General features: G+C 31.6%; 1 protein-coding gene across 5 annotated transcripts in view; it reads right to left on the bottom strand.

The window, feature by feature from the left end:
* The window catches only part of TANC2 (tetratricopeptide repeat, ankyrin repeat and coiled-coil containing 2), a 309,551-nt gene that overhangs the window by 252,776 nt on the left and 35,995 nt on the right, over nucleotides 1-20,780 (bottom strand). For all 5 annotated transcript variants that reach the window (XM_015235187.3, XM_031685573.2, XM_031685574.2 and 2 more), the window contains exon 2: nucleotides 16,882-16,975. In XM_015235187.3, coding sequence (XP_015090673.1) covers nucleotides 16,882-16,948 — 67 coding nt within the window. In that variant the 5' untranslated portion in view covers nucleotides 16,949-16,975. The remainder of the gene's footprint in view (nucleotides 1-16,881; nucleotides 16,976-20,780) is intronic.

Here is a 20,780-nt window from a genome sequence, read left to right as displayed (position 1 = left end):
AAATTAAATAAAACCCAGCTTTTTCATCCTTGGTTTAAAAACAGGACCAGCTTACTTTCATTTTGGTAAGGCAGTAAAGATCCTTTTGTAATGCCTCTAAAAATTAGGATTCTTAATGGCAAGATACTTAGGGATGAATAAAAGAAAATCATGACTCCAGGTCAGAATACTTTGAATCTAGAAAAAAGTAAGTAAACCTATTTTCTCTAGGAAATCAAATAAAGCTTAAAATATAAGAAATCTATGAAAACATGGCAGGGGATGCAGAACCTGTTTTTAAGATTAAATTTTTGGTTATTGAGTTTCTTAAAAGACATACAAGTTGTACAAGGTGCTTTCCATTTGTAAAAATACATTCTAGAGGTCCTTGAGGACCTGTCTATGAATGCTACACCAAAACAATTTTTAAAAGATACTTTTTTCCTTTTAGCATCTCACTCATTTCTTCGCTCTACTGTTAGCTTTTTACCATCATGGGTACATGCATGTATTTTTATTAAAATTCTCATATATTACAAGCAGAAGTAAGCATGATTATATTATGCATGAGGAGGCCATGTGGCATAGAATATCACAAATTTGCAAAAACACAAATCTATAAGTTTTCTTTATTTGAAATATAAAGTTTTCTAAGAAAACAAAAAGCTAGACATATTCAGATGAAAAATCTGACAGTGTTAAAATAATTTATAATTTTAACTTGGTGACAGCATTATTATATATCAAAATATGCTTATAAAAATAAAGCATTAAAAAGAAAATTATATATTTAACTCACTAATTAGATCAAATTTTAAATAAAAAATTAGAATCTACTTCCTAAATATTTTTCTTCATTGCGTACCCTCAGATATAAGAATGCAGGATTCTAAGTGGCATATCTGACATACATCTGGATTTTTAAAGTAACTGATCTGCAAGAACAGTGTGCAAATTAAACCAGTTTAAATAACTTAACCTTTTAAAAAATACATTGTTTAAAATATATAAGATTGGATTAATAATCAAAGGCATTTTTATCAGGGGAATTTCAATCAGTATTAAGAAATCACTATTTTAAATTTCAAGCACCTTGTACAAGTTGAGGATAGGCAGAAACTAAATAGAAGAATGAAAATTTACTTCCTTTAAATCACAAAGAACTAGTCACAAAAGGACTTGTGCTGACAGCATAAACCCTACATAGCTTCCTCTGGCTTTCTTCTTCATCCATCAACAAGGATGGAAACAGTAAACTATGAAAGTACCAAACTGTGAAAGCAGGCAATAATGGAAATGAATCTTTAGGATGAAATATGGCAATGCAGTAGTAAAAAGTCTTATGATATCAAACTGTCCTAAATCCAGAGGAAGCATAATCCCAGAGGAAGCATAATCCCAGAAGAAGCTCAAATAAAACTAAATTAGAAAGGAACACAGAAGAACAGAAATAAACCATGGAGTTAAATAAACTACATTTGAAAGCAAAATTTACTGCAAAAGGTATCTCTGGGTAGTTATTCATTCAATATGTGATCATTGTGTACCTAGTATGAGCCTGGAATAATGCAATGTCACCAGTTAGCCAGTTTCTCTATCTGGAAATTTCAGAAAAAAATTACTTCCTCTTTCTTTTCCTTTCTGAGGCACTCTAATAAGCAAATCCTTTCTACTCTATCTCAAAGATGTCTTTCTTGAGTATCTGCTTTATTCCTACTGCCAATTCTTTAGCCTTTTCATCATCTTTAACTAGTATCTCCTCATTGCAGTCCATTTTATATACTGATGCCAGAGTTATCTTCCTTAAAACTTTATTCATTCTTAAAACAAATATCACTAACTGCCTACTATGTGCCAGGCAGATGCTAAGGATACAGCAGTAGAAAAGAGAATGAATTTGTCACAAAACTTGTATTCTAGCAGGAAGGACAGATAATAAAACAACAACAACAACAACAAAAAAAAAACCCCAAGATGGATAATAAGATAGATAGTGATAACTGCAACACAGGCAAAATATAAAAGGTGAAACAAAATTAAAGAAGGGGTTAGAGTCTTAAATCTGGTAGCCAGGAATGACCTCAATTAGAAGGAGACTTCTGAATAGTTACCAGTGAAGTAAGGGAGCTAACATTCCAGGCAAAGGGAACAAGTATAAAACTCCTAAGGCAGGAGAAGGCTAGTATGACTGAAATGACGTGTACAAGAACAAGAGGTACAGTTACAAGAAATGAAGTCAAAGGTAATCAGGAAGAGATTTTATAGAATTATGGAAGGACACAGGCCTCTAATCAACTATGGCAGTTTCTAAACACTGTACTGAGCACCTCATTGTTGAAATTTCTCACTATGTCCTTCACTATTTGTCAATCCCTTCTTCCTTGCCAACCCTCTTGCCCATCCCCAAATACTCTACCTGAAGCATATAAGAATGGAGAAGACACCCACAACTAGAAGGGAGGCGTTATCTAACTTAATTTCTCCAATTCTAATCTTCGTATTTGCCACTCTAGTTGAGAATCCCTAACATTTTCAGTAAATATTACAGGAATGTATGGGCAGAAAAATGACTGAGACCAATATTCTACTGCATTAAAAATATATTTTATTTTTATTTTAAAATTTTATTTAAATAATCAGCTCATATAAGTCAACATCAAAAAACAAACAACCTGATTAAAAAATGGGTAGAAGAATTTAAGATCTGCTAAAAACTGACTTGCTACTTCAAAGAAAAGACATTTAGCGTTCAGATCTCAGTTTAGACTTAATTCCATTACTAACAGTCTCATTTATTCAGTGCCAGATGAGATGATCGTCCTGATCAAAAGGGTACAAAAAATACAAAATATTAAGAAGACTGACTTGGATAAAGTAGAAAGTTTTCTGAGTAAGAGTTGTAGGGAATAAGGCTAGAGAAGTTGGGTAAGGTCAGGTGCCAAGCAAAGAATTTTCTAATTATGAAAATTAATATGGCAGCAGGATGAGAGTAAGGCAGATGACAGCGAGTCAGAGAAAATAGTATATTTATCCATTCACTCAAAAATTTATAGTGATCTACTGACTTCCAGGCACTATTCTAAATGCTGGGAATAATATAGTTAGTGAACTTGTAGGACCTAACATTTATTAAGGAACACAAACAAAAATCAAAACCATGCAAAGTAAAATACCTCAAAGAGTGATGTGTACAATAAGAATAAAAAGGGTAACTGGATGCAGTTTGAATGTGGTAGGGGCTGAGAAGCAAGACCAGTGAGGGGATTAAGAAGAAAAAAATGGTGAGTGTTAACAAAGGCTTCATAAGCTTAGTGAAAGACTTTAAACTTCACTCTAAAACCTACTGAAATCTACTGCAGAGTTCTAAGATTTGGGTTGAGACAATCTGATGAAGTTTAAGATCACTTTGGTCATTTAACTAAGTCAAAGCAGTAGGAAGACTAGTCTGCCACAGGCAAGTACCTGTGAAACTAATGCAATATTGTAAATCAACTATACTTCAATTACAATATATTAAATAAACTAAAAAACAGAATGACAAGTAAACGAAAAAAACAGAAATCAGCAAAATTTTTAACAACTGTGTGAAATGGCTTGACAACAAATTAACAGGGGCAACCAAATTTCTCCATAATGGGCCAAACCGTAAATATTTCAGTCTCTTTCCCAACTACAGAATTTTGCTCTTGCAGCATGAAAGCAGACAGAGACAATACATAAACAAATGAGAGAAATGGCTGTGCCCAAACAAAATTCTATTTACAAAAACAGGTGGTAGGCCAGATTTAGCCTGGAGGCCACAATTTGTCAACTCCTGGTATAGGAAGTGAAGAAACCCCAAATTCAAAGCTAGTTCTCCCTACCCACTGATTCTCCACAAAAGAAGTTCAGGGTGGCAACAATCTGGGGGACTGGAAGCTTGACAATAATGTTGAGCAAGATCTCATAAAGAGATGGTACTTAGACCCCAGAGTTCCGCTAACAGGTGAGGTCTAATGTACACATATAACAGACCTCAACCTAGACCTCCAAAACACATGTGAATTGAGACAAACCAGACTGCAACCTAGCCCTTATTCACTTCAACCCTCTATCAAAGCCGAGAGATCAGCCCCTCAGTCACAGCTGCCTTACATAGGAAAAGGTTTTCTCTCTCTAGGGAAAAATGTTATTTTCTTTAGCCTCTGCAGTTCTTTTAAGCACAATGTCTGGTAAACAACAGAAAAATGTGAGATGTGTGAAGAAGCAAAGTAATTAACAGAAACAGATGCACATATTACCTAAATGTTGGACTTAACAGAGACTATCAGCTATTAAACTATTATTTTTAGCTATTATATGTAAGTTAAGAAAAAGGTTAAAAACATAAAAATAGATGAAGAGACTGAAAATTTCAACAGAGAAATGGACCATCTTTAAAAGAATCAAATGAACGTTCTATAAAGAAAAAACACTACTTACTTAAATTAAGAATTAACTGACTGGGCTTAAAAGCTGACTGGACTCAGCATTAAAGTATCAATAAACCTGAAGACAGGCCAACATAAATTAACCATAAGGAAAAAAATTACTAAAAAACAAAGAAAAAGAACACAGTTTGAGGTGCATGAGGTAGCAGACAACAATCTAATATACAAACTGAAGTTTTAAAACACAGATGAAAAAAGGATACAAGAAACACTTTGAGAAATAACAGCTAAGGTTTTCCACAACTGATGAAAGACCTCAACACATAGACAGACTTAAGAAGCTCACTGAAATCCAAACAAGATAATTGAAAGAAAAGTATATCATAGCTAAATGCTAATACTCAAGATAAAGAAAAAAAATTTTTAAGGAACCAGACTAAATTAAGTTAATAAATAGGTCACATTCCATTCTAAGGAAAAAGCAATGAGAATGACTACTGACCTCTCATCAATAAAAAACGTAACAGAATAACACCTTTAGAATATTGAAAGAAAAAAACTGCCAATCTAGGATTTTATACCCAGGGGAAATATTCTTCAAAAATGAAAGTAAAATTAAAACATTATGAGAAAATAAAAGCTGAGATAATTTATTGTCAGCAACCTACACTTAAAGAAGTGCAAAAAGGAAAGGAAAGGAAAGGAAAGGAAAGGAAAGGAGAGGAGAGGAGAGGAGTGGAGAGGAGAGGAGAGGAGAGGAGAGGAGAGGAGAGGAGAGGAAAGGAGAGGAAAGGAAAGGAAAGGAAGTTCTGCAGGGTAAAAAAAAAATTATCTCTGGTAAAATATCATTTTACAAGAAGGAATGAATACTACTAGAAAAAGGCAACATATGGGTCAAGTGTTTTAAAAAAACACTTAAGAATGTCTTAAAGACTAATGACTACTTAAAGCAACAGAAATGTATTGTGGGATTATATACTATAGTGGGAGTAAAATATAAGACAACAAAGAGTAGGATATAAATAGAGTTAAATATCCTAAGGGCCTTACAATGCTCACAAAGTAGTAAAATAAAAATTCAAGTTAAACCATAAAAAGTTAAAGATGCATATGGTAATCCCTTACATAATTTCTATTTAAAAATCCAAGGTATAGCTAAAAGGACACAAAAACAGAATTTAAAATATTTCATAAATTCTAAAGAAGACAAGGAGCATGGAAAGAAGAAAAAGGAACACATGGAATGCAACAGAAACAAAGAGCAACAGAGAAACTTAACTAAATTGTATCAACAGTTGTATAGTCCATGTAAATGTACTAAATATACCATTTAAAAGTAGAAAATCAGACTGGATTTAACAACAACAACAAGGCAAAACTACATATTTATGAGAGATACACCTTAAATACAAAATCCAGATAGATTTAAGGCAAAAATTTTGGAACCTCAAGTAAGCAAAACATTAACATTACAGGAGCTAAAAAATCAGTAAAGTTTACTTAATAAATGTAGCAAACTTCACCCTATCAAGAGAAAATACATATAAAATCTGATCAAAATACAGCGCCATCCCCCTCCACTACCACCAAAAAAAAAAAAAATCACAATGCTTTAAAACAAGGGTTGGCAAATTTTTTCTCACAGGGCCAGATCATAAATATTTCAGAACTGTGGGCTGTATGGTCTCTATCACAAATGGGCATGGAATCCAAAAAAAAGAAAAAGAAAAAGGAAAAAGAGGACACTGATGAACTCATCTACAAGAGACTCACAGACATAGTAAACAATCTTACGGTTACTGGGAGAAGGGACAAATTTGGGAGTCTGAGATTTGCAAATGTTAACCACTATACGTAAAAAATAGACAAAAAAAAAATTTCTTCTGTATAGCCCAGGGAAGTATATTCAGTATCTTGTAATAACCTTTAATGCAAAAGAATATGAAAACAAGTATATGTACATATATGCATGACTGGGACATTATGCTATACTTCACCAACTGACACACTGTAACTGACTATAATAAAAAAAAAAAAGAACAAATGTGTGTGGCTATGTTACTATAAAATCAGACTATGTGAGAAGTTAGTAATGAGACTACTATATGTCAATATTTACGGAATACAGCAAAAGATGTATCAGAAAAATTCATAATGTAAATGAGAAGAAAAATAAAAATAAAATTAGTAAATCCAAGAGTAAGCTTCATACAATGCTAAGAGAAAATGAAAAAACATTCAGCATTAGAAAAAACTGAATTAAACTCAAATGAACACAACATGTATAACTTTATGCAAATAAATTTTAAAATCTCAATGAAATGGACATTTTCCAGGGGAATAATAAATTATCCAAATTGCCTAAAGGAAACTGAATTAGATCACTTGACAATAAAATAGAAAATACTCAGCACAGGGAACTATATTAAATATTTTGCAATAATCTTTAATGAAAAAGAATATGAAAACGAATATATGCATGTATATGCATGACTGGGACATTGTGGTATATACATCAGAAACTGGCACATTGTAACTGACTGTACTTCAATTAAAAAAAATTTTTTTTTAAAGAAAACACTACAAAAAATGACTCAAAAAAAAACCCCAAGAAGCTCATGGTAGCCATTTTTTATGTCTGAGTTAACTAAACTTTCAAAAAATAATTTATACGACACACGAAGCACAGTAAAAGATGAAATCATGACAATTCAACTTGTGAAGGTAGTTTAGCAAAACTTTAAATTCCAAAAAAATAGGATGAAAATAAGACTGGAATTAGAGGTGAAAACATGAGAGCATGTGTATGTGTCTATCTGATGAGAAAGTGCTGTTTGTTTAATTGCTAAATTACTACAAACATCTGAAATATAAATAAAACCAGTCATATCAGATTTGTTTCAAAATGCAGTTTCAAGGTTCTTACCACTTTTTTTGAGCCTCTAGTCGCATTCATTTTCACATGCCACTGTCCTCTACCACCAAATAAGAATCCTCTTTTATACAGCCATACTCTGTCACTTCCCCTAATGGCTTTTCACCTCAAGTTCTATGACAGCTTATCTTAATTGGCAAGGACAAATGAACCTCATAAAGAGTAAATATCTCAATTGACAAACACAAATTGGACAAACTGATGGGCAGAGAACAGAAAGAGACAGTAATCAATAAAAATATGACAGGTTTGGGTTTTATTACAAAAGACGTAGCTCTACAATTTAAAAAAATCCTTTCCTCCTATTCAAAAGGAGTATATTTTCTAACCAAATTTGTTAGAACAGGTTACAGAAAAGGTAAAAACCCTTGAAGAGCTATGTTGTAATTTCATGGTTTATTAGTGAAATAAAACTTACTATCTCTGGAAGGAAAAAGATATTTTCACAGTATAAATATATTTATATGAATACTATTGTACATATTTCTTTATAGTTTATAACAAACATTCACTATTCAGAGAGCAATAAAGATTTTAATTAATTTCAAAGCACAACTAGGGGATGAGGCAGGGAAAGTGGGGGGAACATCAGTAACAAATGCTTCTAACGAAGTGCCCTATTTCCACAGATGATCTGATTTTTGTTCATGAGGTGGGTGGTTAAAGAGAAATTAACTTGAACTCAAATATCAAGCAGCCAATACACTACCCAGTACTTAGTGATTAATGAATAAACATGTATTGACAGAAATTAAATCATGATCTATAAAAGTAAAATGATAAACTGGGCTTCATCAATATTAAAAACACTGCTCTACAAAACACCCTGTTAAGGGGATAGAAAAACAATCAATAGACTGGGAGAAAATATTTGCAAACCACTTATCTGACAAAGGCTAGAATATATGAAGAACTCTCAGAACTGAACATGCACACATACAAATAATCCAAGTAGAAGATAGTCAAAGGACGTGAAGAGCTATTTCTCCAAAGAAGACATGCAAAAGGCAAATAAGCGCATGAAAAGCCACTCAATATCATTTAGCTACTAGGGAAATGCAAATTAAAACCATGATGAAATACTGATACACATCTATCAAAATAATTAAAATAGTGACAACACTAAATGCTGCTGAGGATGAGAAACTGAATTATACACACAATGCTGGTGGGAATATAAAATGGTATAGACACTCTGAAAAAGAACTGGTACTTTCTCTAAAAACTAAACATGCAACTAAAATATGTCCTGGCAATTATACTCCTGGACATTTACCCCACAGAAATGAAAATATATGTTCACACAAAACTCTGTACATTTCCCCATATGACCAGCAATTCCACTCCTAGATATATTCCCTCCCCCACCCCCCCAAAAAAAACTAGTAAGAGGCTCAAACACATACTTGTATGACAATGCTTAGAGCAGCATTATTCAAATGGAAATAACCCAAGTGTCTACCAACAGATGAATGAATAAACTAAACGTAGCATAAACATACAGTGAATAGTAAGTATTATCATAAAAAGGAATGAACTTCTACGAGCCACAACAGGAATAAACCTTGAAAACACTATGCCAGGTGAAATAAACTATACACAAAAGGACAAAATAGTATGATTATACTTACATGAAATACCTAGAAAAGGCAAATTCATAGAGACAGAAAGATATTAGGGCTGGGGAGATGGGAAACGGGGAGATACTACTTAACTGGGTTTGGCATTATAAAAATTTGGGGGGAAATAGCAGTGATGGTTGCACAACACTGTGAATGTAATTAATGCCAATGAACTATATAATTAAAAATGGCTAAAATGGTGAAGTTTGTGTTACATATATTTTACCACAATAAAAACTTAAAGAAAAAAAATCAGTCCATGGCCTATAATACCAGCACAGTGCCTAGCAGAAGAGACCATTTCAATAGTTAACAGCGATGAGCTTATAAACAAACCTTAGAAAACACATCAGGAAATGATCCACTATGAAAAAAATCACAAAACATAACAAAAGAACCAGTACCTCCAGTATCTGAGGTAACACAGTGATACAAGAAAATATAAAATTTAACAATTCCATTAAATCTCTAGCTTAAGTCTCAAAGACAGACTGGTTGTTTGAAAATTCAGAAGGTATCTTTTGGTCATAATGGCACTGTATCCTACAAGGTGTTGGACAATTTCACAAAATGAAATGGCAATAGTACTCTTGCCTCAGTAATGCCATGGTTTTCCTTGCTCTCTGTCCTAGACATATCTAGCTTATTTGCCTATGCAACCATGTATTTATAGTTAGTTTTCATATCTTGTAAATTATAGCCTCAACAAAATCAATTATTCTTTTTCATCCTTAATTATTCTCATTTATTCTTCCACAGAATTTTACGGTTATTTTACACAACTGAAAATAAGCCTGCTGTTTTCCTGAATAGAAATGAAATAAATTTATGTGCAAATCCAGAGATGGGATACTTCTTTCATTTGTCCACCTTACACACTTCAATAAAGTTTCTTGTCAAATCTATTCCTGAGAATTTGATGGCTGTTACCACTGTGTAATTTTTTTTCTCATTTACATTTCTAATCATAAATATTGGTGGAGCTAAAAGTGCCAACCACTTTGCCAAATTACATTATTATTTCTAGTAGATATTTCCTGGATTCTCCAGGGTTTTTACCTCACTTAAAAATGAAAATGACACTGCCTTATCTTTTCTAATATTTACACTAGTCCTTTTATTTTATTATCTTTATTGTATACTAGAACCTTCCAAACAATGTAAAAGAATGGTAATAGGAGAAATCTCTAGCATCAGTCTTTCCATTATAATGGAAATGGTTGATTCGTTTCTTTGCTTAATGTGATGTTTGGCTGTTGGATTTTGTGAATACTCTTCATTATATTTAAAGTATCCTTTTTCTATTTTAATGGCTGCTCAGTTTTATAAAATGCTTTTTCAGAATACAATGATACCATAATGTGGTTTTAAATCTTTTTCTAAGTAAAAAACTTATGTTGATTTTCTGATATAGAAACATCTTTGCATTCCTGGAATTCTACTTGTTGTAGCACAATATCAGGAATTATTTACATAACTATAATTTTTACTTACTTTGCTCTCTTTTTATTTTCCATCTCCTGCTTTCCTCACATTTATTTTTTATTTTGGTAGGAGACAGCCTCAAGGTTTTTTTTTTTTTTCTTTTCAACAAGAATAACATTTAATGAAGCACTAGCGTAATCTTAAGAAAAAATAAATCAGAAATTTTAGTCAAATTTCAACATAGAATATTTACCAAGTTATTTTTTCTCTCCCAATGGCTGTTATATACTAAGGGTACTATACTTTCTGGGTTCCTGAACATCTAAAGTTGACAGTACTTTTCCCCCTCATACTTGAATGATGGTTTGCCAAAACAATTATATCATGATACCAAATAATGGCATTCGTTATATCAAAGAAGCATATTGGAAATTTTACTAATTACTTGCAAATATTTTTGAATAATAAAAACAACAGTTAAGAAAAAATATATAAACATTTATGTTTTAAAAAACACAGCACACATTTTTTCTTTATAATTTATAATTCCAAAGAGTTACACAGTTGTCTTTTCACAAAATAAGAGTTCCATGTCCTACATGTATGAGAAACAATTTTCACATCACAAATCTGAATTAAGCTATAAAACTTGAAGCTGATCTTCACATGTCCTTAGGGGGAAAATTTTGCCTGAGAAAATTCATTTGTTATTACTTGATATAAAATCTATTTCTGTTAATTATTTATCTAGTGGCCCATATAAAAGCTCAGATTAGCTATTTAAAAGACAAATCAGAATACCCAATTTCCCTTTATTACAAATGCTTTTTAAACTAAATACTAAATTGGCTTCCTAAAATAAAACAAAACAAATGATTATGCCATGAGAAAACCTACCTTACTAATCTTAAAAATAAACCATGAGCCAAAGTTAATACAAAGAATAAAGTACCCACCCAATCATGCCTTAACAGTTAGAGATTTTAAAAATGATAATGATGAAAACATTAATGACATTCCATAAATATGCTTCTTCTTTTAATATCAAATTTATTCTTAATTTGGAATTCCTGTCTTGGAGAACATTTTTAAAAAGTGCTGCTTCTCTACAAATAAGGTTCTCACCATACAGAATACAAATCACTATTTTTGTAACTACTCTAACTTATAACTACTCTAAATTATAATTATTTTACATGAAAAACCATGGAGAAGAATAAATACTAGAATAAGACTCCTTGAAATCATTATTGACATAATTAAATACCTAGTAAACCAAAAGAATAAACTTTAATACTACAGTAAGCTCAACATATATAGATTTAATAATATGATCGCTACTAAAGCAGTAGTTACTCAAAAGTCTAGGATACAATAATTTGTAATTTTGCTAAAGCACAAATTTTATGCCTACCTCTATACGGATAATATGTAGAAATGAATCACTTACCTGGCAGTCAGGGCAAAAAGACTATCTAGCATCTGCATCTTAATATGGCTTTACTGTTTTCTACAAGTTATTTTATATAAATTAACTGCTGTGAAGTGACAGAAAATCCTACTGCTGGTGTCAAAAGTGAACAACTAAAGGTGACCAAGAAAATCATAGTTTTTTGGCCAGAAAACAAATTTGGATAAATCATTTCTTTAAGTGTCAAATCTGGAGGCAGCTTGGTTCTTCTCTGGCATGTATGAGTATGAGAGTGTACCTGTGTGTTTCTTCGAAAAAAAAAGTGACTGGCAGGGTGATGTCAACTATTATTCGCCTTCTGCCAAACCCAATCAATATTTGGAGCAATGCAATAACTAAATACAATGCAGTTCTCTGGATTCAATTCTGAAACATGATGAGGACTTTATTGAAAAAACTAATGAAATCCAAACAGAAGTCTGGAGTTTAGTTAATAGCAATGTACCAATGTTGGTTCCTTAGTTTTGATAAATGCACCATGGTAATATAAGATGTAACAATGGGGGAAATTAGGTAAAAGTTATACAGGAATTCTCTGTATTATCTTGGGAACTTTTCTGACTAAAATTAACCAAAAATGAAAAGCTCATTAAAAAAAAAAAACTAGGCATAGGAGGAAATAAAATTATATTAGTAAAAACAAATGAAAACAGCACATTTATAGTTACCAGATACAGACTTTAAGACAAATAAATACAGATATAGACTTACTACCTTCAGGGAGATAAACAGACAAGAGTGAGAATATGATTAACAAAAAACTAGAAAAATTAAAAGAACCTAATGGTGTCCACCCGCAAATTATTTTTAGTTTGAAAGGGGAAAATTAGTATCCATGCAGCAGAGAAACTGGACAGCACCCTGATATGATCATCAAAATCATTAATGAGTGACAGATGGACACTGTGTGCCTCCAGCTGTCATAATCCTAGATGAAAACAACATACATCTACGTAACATTCAGACCACAAATACATAACCTGAATCTAATAATTTTTTTTAAAAAATCAAACAAACCCAAAATTAGGAATATTCAGTTTTTTTAAAGAGAGAAAGCTTTCATACTTCAAAAACGTCAAGAAAGGCTGAGAAACTTTTTCAAATTAAATTAGAGTAAAAAGATATAACAAGTAATGTAATATCTTATTCTGAAGTGGGTCTTGGAAAGGAAGGGGGAAATTCTATTAACAGAAATTAATGGGTAAATTGACAGAATTTAGAGAACAGATAGTAGACTGGATAAAGGTATTGTATCAATGTTAAATTGCTTGAGATTGATAATTGTACTGTGGTTATATAAACGAATCTCCTTAAGAAATACTCACTGAAATTTATTACAAGTAAAGGGGCATGATGTATTTAACCAACCCTCAAGCGATTTAAAAAAGTGAGTGAGAGAGGTTGCAGTGGGGGAGAGAGGGAGACAGAGTGTGTGTACATATATAAAGAGAGAATGATAAAGCAAATGCAGTAAAAAAGTTCATGAATCTGCAGAAGGGTATCTGGAGTTTCTCTACTATTGTTGTAACCTTTCAGTAAGCTTAAATTTATTTCCAAATTAAAAAAAAATTAAACAAGCAATTGGAAGTTCTAAAACTGAAATATACAAAAACTGAAATTAAGAACTGAATGCAGTTAAGAAAAGACTATATACCAACATCAAGTCAATTAGTGAACTATAAGATAGATAAAAAGAAAATATCCAACATAAAGCATATAGAGACAGAAGGACAGAAAGAGTGTAAGAGACAGAGATGATACGCATGTGGTCTATCGAATGAATAACTGGAATCCTAGAAAGAAAGGAGAAAGAGAAAATGGGGAAAAAATAAAATTTGAAGAGATAATGAGTAACAGCATTTCGGAATTGATGAGAGACATCAAGCCACAAATTCAAGAAACACTACAAATGTAAATAAATAGCAGATAAACAAAGATTAACAATAAAACCTCTCCTAGGCACATCAATGTAAACCTAGAAAACTAAAAACAAAGAGAAAAAAGTCTACTGACAACAGTCTTCTCACCAGAAATAATTCAAGAAGCTAAAGACAACTAATAATATTTCAAAGTGCTGAAAGAAAAAACTGCCAACCTACAGTTCTACTCCCAGTAAAAGTATCCTGCAAAAACAAAGACATTTTCAGATAAATAAAAGCGAAGTAAATTTGCCACATAAAGATTCCACCTAAAGGAAATTATAAAAAGTGTTCTACAAACAAAAAGAAAGGTGATCCCATCTAGAAAGTGAAGGATGCAGGAAGGAACAAAAGCTGAAAAGGTCAAATATGTGGATAAATCCAAATAATAATGACTACATAAAATAACAACGATATCTTGTTGAATTTAAATACATACAGGTGAAAAGATTCTAATGCTCTTGCACTGTCCAAGAAGAAGGTAAAAGTACCAATTAATATCAAACTTTGACTGCTGTTTAAATCTTCAAGGTAACCACTGAAAGAATTTTAAGAGTATATAATCTCCAAGTCAATAGAGAAGATATGGAATATACAAAATGTTTGATCAATCTAAAACAAAGCAATAAAGGAGAGAGAAAAAAGGCACAAAAGAGTCAGGACAAGTAGAAAACACACAGCAATATGTTATATTTAAACTCAAATATATTATTGGTTGAGTAAATGTAGATGAACCAATGTCTCCCTTAAAAGAAATAACGTTTCTCAAAACTACAATGAGGTATCACCTCACACCAGTCAGAATGGCCGTCATTCAAAAATCCAAAAATGACAAATGCTGGAGAGGCTGTGGAGAAAGGGGAACCCTCCTACACTGCTGGTGGGAATGCAGTTTGGTGCAGCCACTATGGAAAACAGTGTGGAGATTCCTCAAAAGACTAGGAATAGACTTACCATATGACCCAGGAATCCCACTCCTGGGCTTGTACCCAGAAGGAAATCTACTTCAGGATGACACCTGCACTCCAATGTTCATAGCAGCACTACTTACAATAGCCAAAACATGGAAACAGCCTAAATGTCCATCAACAGGTGACTAGATAAAGAAGATGTGGTATATTTATACAATGGAATACTACTCAGCCATAAAAACCGACAACATAATGCCATTTGCAGCAACATGGATGCTCCTGGAGAATGTCATTCTAAGTGAAGTAAGCCAGAAAGAGAAAGAAAAATACCATATGAGATCGCTCATATGTGGAATCTAAAAAACAAAAACAAACAAGCAAAAACAAAGCATAAATACAGGACAGAAATAGACTCATGGACAGAGAATACAGACTTGTGGTTACCAGGGGGGTAGAGGGTGGGAAGGGATAGACTGGGATTTCAAAATTGTAGAATAGATAAACAAGATTACACTGTATAGCACAGGGAAATATATACAAAATGTTATGATAAATCACAGAGAAAAAAATGTGACAATGAGTGTGTATATGTCCATGAATGACTGAAAAATTGTGCTGAACACTGGAATTTGATACAACACTGTAAAATGATTATAAATCAATAAAAAATGTTTAAAAAAAAAGTAAACCACATGCTCTCAACTCAAAAAAAAAAAAAGAAATAACGTTTCTGAATGAATAAAAAAAGAAAATTCAACTATATACTATTAACAGTATAAACATATAGAAACGGTGAAAAGAGAATGGAACAAATCATACCTAATAAATACTAATCAGAAGAAAACTGGGATAGCTATACTCATATTAGACAAAGTCAACTTTCAAACAAAAGGCATTATTAAAACTAGAGAGGGACGTTTCATTACAGTGAAACAGTTAATTCACTAGGAAGATACAGTAATTCTAAATTTCAACATATCTAATAAGATAGCTTCCAAGTACATAAAATAAAAACTATCAGGAACTAGAAGGAGAAATACACAATTCCACATAGTGTAGGATTTAATCACATATTTCTCAGTAAATAATTTTTAAAAACTAGGCTAGGATACAAAATATTCAAGGACTACCATCAAAAACTGATCTACACTGCACTCATAACTGTGGAATCGACATTATTTTCAGATGCATCCAGAACATTTACCAAAATTGATCATGTGCTGAACTATAAGGCAAAACTCAGTAAGTACAAAAAGGATAAAACAATATAGAATAGGTTCTCTGATAAGGGTACAATTAAGCTAAGTTAATAATAAGATAACCAAGAAATCAACTGTTTGGAAATTAACAATTATACTTTAAATACCTATGAGTCAAGAGGAAATCACAACAGGAGCTAAAAAGCATTTTGAAGTAAATGATAATAAATACACTATCAATGTACATCTGCAAAATGCATTAAAAATAGGAAATTTAAAAGATTAAAAAAATAGCAACAAGGAACACTGTATAGCAGAGAGAATTATACCCATTATCTTGTAATAATGGAATATAATCTGCAAAAACACTGAAACCACTGAGGACACCTGAAACTAACACAATACTCTAAATTAACTATTATTTCACTTTAAAAAAAAATACTGACAATCCTTTAACAGAAAACAAACATTTAGTATTTTAATCTTCAATATTTCTCCCAAAAAACTATATATACAGTTTTGGTTTATTTCTACCTTAAAAGTCTAAGAATTACACCCTTGGTTTTAAATAAAATCTTTATTGTAATGACTGCAAAAATGTTCAATTTATACTTCACTTTATAACCCATTGAGAACAGTTCCTATTTTTACAGTCTCATTCCTCAAAGAGTATCTAGGATTGAAATAATTTTACATGTTAATTCAAAAAGTAAATTTAGGTCTAGAAGGTCTTTATTAGGTAGTGCACAGAAGCATGACACTCTCATATAATAGAAATAAATATTTTTTCCTTCATAAACTTTTCCTTTACTTGACTATTCCTGATAAGTGTTCACACGTTCCTCTTAATAAACAGTTTGACAGCTTATAGGAAAACAAATTTTCTTTGGTTTTCTAAATTAAATAAGCCATTTAATAAATGAGTATGTAAAGTACTGTAGCATTAATTCAGATTACTAAAAAAAACTTTTCTAAAATATCACACAGAATAAATGTAGGATAGTCACTTACCACTTGACCTGTTTTTACGACTTGATTTTCCTCCAGTAAGAAGCATCTTGAGACTATTGCGAAACATGGTTGTGCTATTCTAGTACTCACAAAACTGTAAAAGAAAATGTGGGAAAACATGTTAGAAAACTTAATGTTCTATTCAATTACTTATATTAAGAATTAATTTTAAATGTGCTATAAGGAATTAACTACTATGAGTATGTAGTACTGAAATTTTAACTACATGACAAAAACATTTATTTAAATAATTTAATATAATTTAAGGTTTAAGTATTTCTTTGAAAGTATACTATAATACTTTGAGTAACTTAAAAGACAAAGGTAGATATCACTGAGGATACACAGAAACAGAAAACAGAATTAGGTTGCTATAAATACGGTTTAGCCTTTCATCTGACTCTCTATTTCTTGGACAATTTCCCCACACACAAACCCAAAGTTTAAGAGTCTAGAAACTCTCAGCAGCTGCACATTTTCCATTGGTCAAACCAGAATTTCATCTCACAAGACTACTGATACACATGAATCAGTACCTAACCTCTTTATGTCCCACTCTTATCAAAGGAAAATCCTGCCAAGTGTGCTTTGGATTATGTCCTCTCACCTTCTCAAGAACCTTTATCCAAAAATCATCTTTCTTTTCTCTCTCATGCAGCTTTAATTTTTTCTCTCTCTACTGAATCATTCCAGTCATAACATAAACATGCTTGTATATCCTAACCAAAAACAAATAAGCAAACCCCTCTATTCCCACATGGTCCAATTACTGCTCCTAGGTCCTTGCTCTTCACAACAAAATTTCCCAAGTGTCAGTACTTGGTGCCTCCAGCAGAATGAACAGAGCAAATGTGAACTAGAACAGAGTTCTAGTGCATATACTGTGTATCCCAAGCTCCCTAAAGATACAGAATATTACCATCATACTGGAAAGTTTACTCATGCCTTTTCTCAGTTAATTCTTGTATCTGCCTTTAAGAGACAACCCATTATTCTGATTTTTTTCTAGATTACTGCATACATTTTTTATGTAAGATTCTTGTGCTCTACATATTATATTTTGACATTTATCTATACTGTTGACTATATGAATAGTTCATACTTTCTTATGATGAGTAGTATTCCACTGAAAGAAAATCCCACAGTTTATCCATTTTTCTACTGATGGACACCTGTGCTGGTTTTTGGCTGTCACGAATAAAGCTGCTATAAAAATTGTTGCATTAATCTTTTTAAGCACATATGTTTTAATTTCTCCTGGGTAAATATGTTAGGGGTGGAGTCATGTATTAGGTATATGCTTAGTTTTATAATAAACTACTAGACTTTTCTCCAAAGCAATTGTACCATTATACTCCTAACAGTATATTAAAAATTTCAGTTGCTGTCCATCCTGGTCAATATTTGATATTGCCAAGTTTTAAAAAATTAGCTGTTCTAGTGGGAATATAATGGTAGCTCATTATAATTTATATTTACCCAGTGACAAATAATGTTTAGCCCTTTTAATATGTGGTAAGAAAGAAAATATATTTTCTTTTTTAAAGTGTCTATCAAATCTTTTGCCATGTAAAAATTGGATCGTCTCTTTATTATTGAGTTGTAGATGTTCTTTATATATCTTGGATATATATCTGTGTATATATATATATACACACACACACATACATATCTCCCTCTCTCTGTGTATATATATAATATATATATTTTTTATATATATATATCTGTTAGATGTATGTTTTGTGCATAATTTCTCCCAGTTTGTGACTTACCTATTCATTTTCTTAATGTTATTTTTGATGAGCAGATTTCTTTTAAGTTTTATGGTTATTACTTTGTATTCTAACAATCCTTTGCCAACCTCTATATAATGAAGATATTCTGTGTTTTCTTCTAAAAGCTTTATGATTTTTAGCATTTATGTGATGTTTGATTTATTTTGAATTGATTTTCACGTATAATGTAAGACACAGATCAAAGTTAATTTTTTCTAAAATGGTATCTATTTGTTCCACCACCATTTGTTGAAAAGACTTTCCTTTACCCATTAATGACTTCACTGAAAACAAATGACGATATAAGTATAGGTCTTTTTCTGGACTATCTATTCTGTTCCGTTGAACTACTTGCTGATACTTATGCCAGTACCATACTGGAGCTTTAGAGTAAGTCTTGAATTCAGGTCTTATAAGTGCTTCACCTTTTTCATTAGTTTCCAAGATTGCTTTTTTGGATGTTCTAGGTTCTTCGCATTACCATATGCATTTTAGAATCAGCTTCTCAATTTCCACAAAAAAACAAAAATGCCTGCTGGAATTTGATCAAGATTATATTATCTCTTTAGACAATATAATTAACCACATAACAAGAGAAATAAATCATATTATCAGTAGATGAAGCAAAAGCAATTGATAAAATTCAACACTCACTCATTATTAAAAAAAACTTATACAAAATTAGAAATGAGTTCTTTAATATTATAAAAGTGTATCTTTAAAAAAGCCTACAGTAAACATCAAACTTTTGATACATAAATATTCCCCCTGACACTGAAGAACGTGACCACTTATTATCACAACTTGCACTTAACATAGTCCTGGAGGTCTTAGCCAGTACAAAAAGGTAAGAACATGAAACAGAAAGTATACAGAAAGAGAAGAAAGAGATAAAAATGCCACTTTGACAAACAACATGATTATGTACTTAGAAAACCTAAAAGAATTTATAAACTACCAGAATTAACAAGTGAGTTTAGCAAGGTCATTAGTCATAATGTAAAAAACATAATGATTTAAGGTGAACACCAAAAAATAACATCCTTTTTATCAGTGAAGATAAATATAGTTATGACTCCTAAAAATATTTCAAGTATTTATGAAATACTCCTTTTATATATGCATCTTGAGAGCTACTTTTAGGGATTTTTCCTCCTAATCTTACTTTAAGAGATTATCTGAGAAGTAGAAATTCTAAGTTTAAGAAGTACTTACTTAACTAATATTTGAAAAACTTGAAAAAAAATTGTATTATATGTAGGGACATATATGAAATATACTTCATATTTTAAAATATATCATGAAATTTAAACAGTAAATTTTATAACTCTTCAATTTGTATTTTCTTAGAAGAGAATGAATAACTATTTTCTTACGTATCAGATCTCCTGTGTATATACAAGCAAGAAAAATATGTATTACATAAAATAGTCTACACGTATTATCTTATTTACTCATTAAAACCTTCTTAAGACAGATGGTATTTGGTTTATTTTAAACAAAAGGAAGCTGAATTAAAGAAAAGCAAAATAGTGGGTGAGGGTATAGCTCAGTGGTGGAGTGCCTGCCTAGCATGTATGAGGTCCTGGGTTCAACCCCCAGTATCTCCATTTAAAAATAAATAAATAAATAAACAAACAAACAAACCAAATTACTTCCCCACCAAAAAAAATTTTTTAATTATAAAAAATTTTACAAAAGAAAAGTGAAATAGCATGCCCACAGTTATAGTTAATGAATGCCTAAAGCCATATTTGGTTGTGGTTTTTTGGGGGGAGGGGTGCGGGGTGGGGGAGGTAATTAGGTTTATTTATTTATTTATTTTTAGAGGAGGTAGTGGGGATTGAACTCAGGACTTCATGCATGCTAAGCATGCGCTCTACCACTTGAGCTATACCCTCCCCAACTAAGGCTATATTTGAACCCATGCTCTTTGTCCTCTTCCTCAGTGTCTATTCTTAAATAAAAAACATTTAATAAATCCACTTAAAACAGCTCAAACTATGAAATTTCTAAATCTGGTAATCCAAATTAAAAGCCCCAAAAGTAGTGTTCAATGTGGTTCTTGTTTTTAAAATAAATTTAATTTAAAAAAATTCTTGTGGTACTACTGTATACTTTATT

This window comes from Vicugna pacos, chromosome 16 (assembly GCF_048564905.1).
Source record: "Vicugna pacos chromosome 16, VicPac4, whole genome shotgun sequence".
Taxonomy (NCBI): domain Eukaryota; kingdom Metazoa; phylum Chordata; class Mammalia; order Artiodactyla; family Camelidae; genus Vicugna; species Vicugna pacos.
Note: the sequence above shows the minus strand (reverse complement) of the source record. Positions and strands in the feature narration are given on the sequence as shown.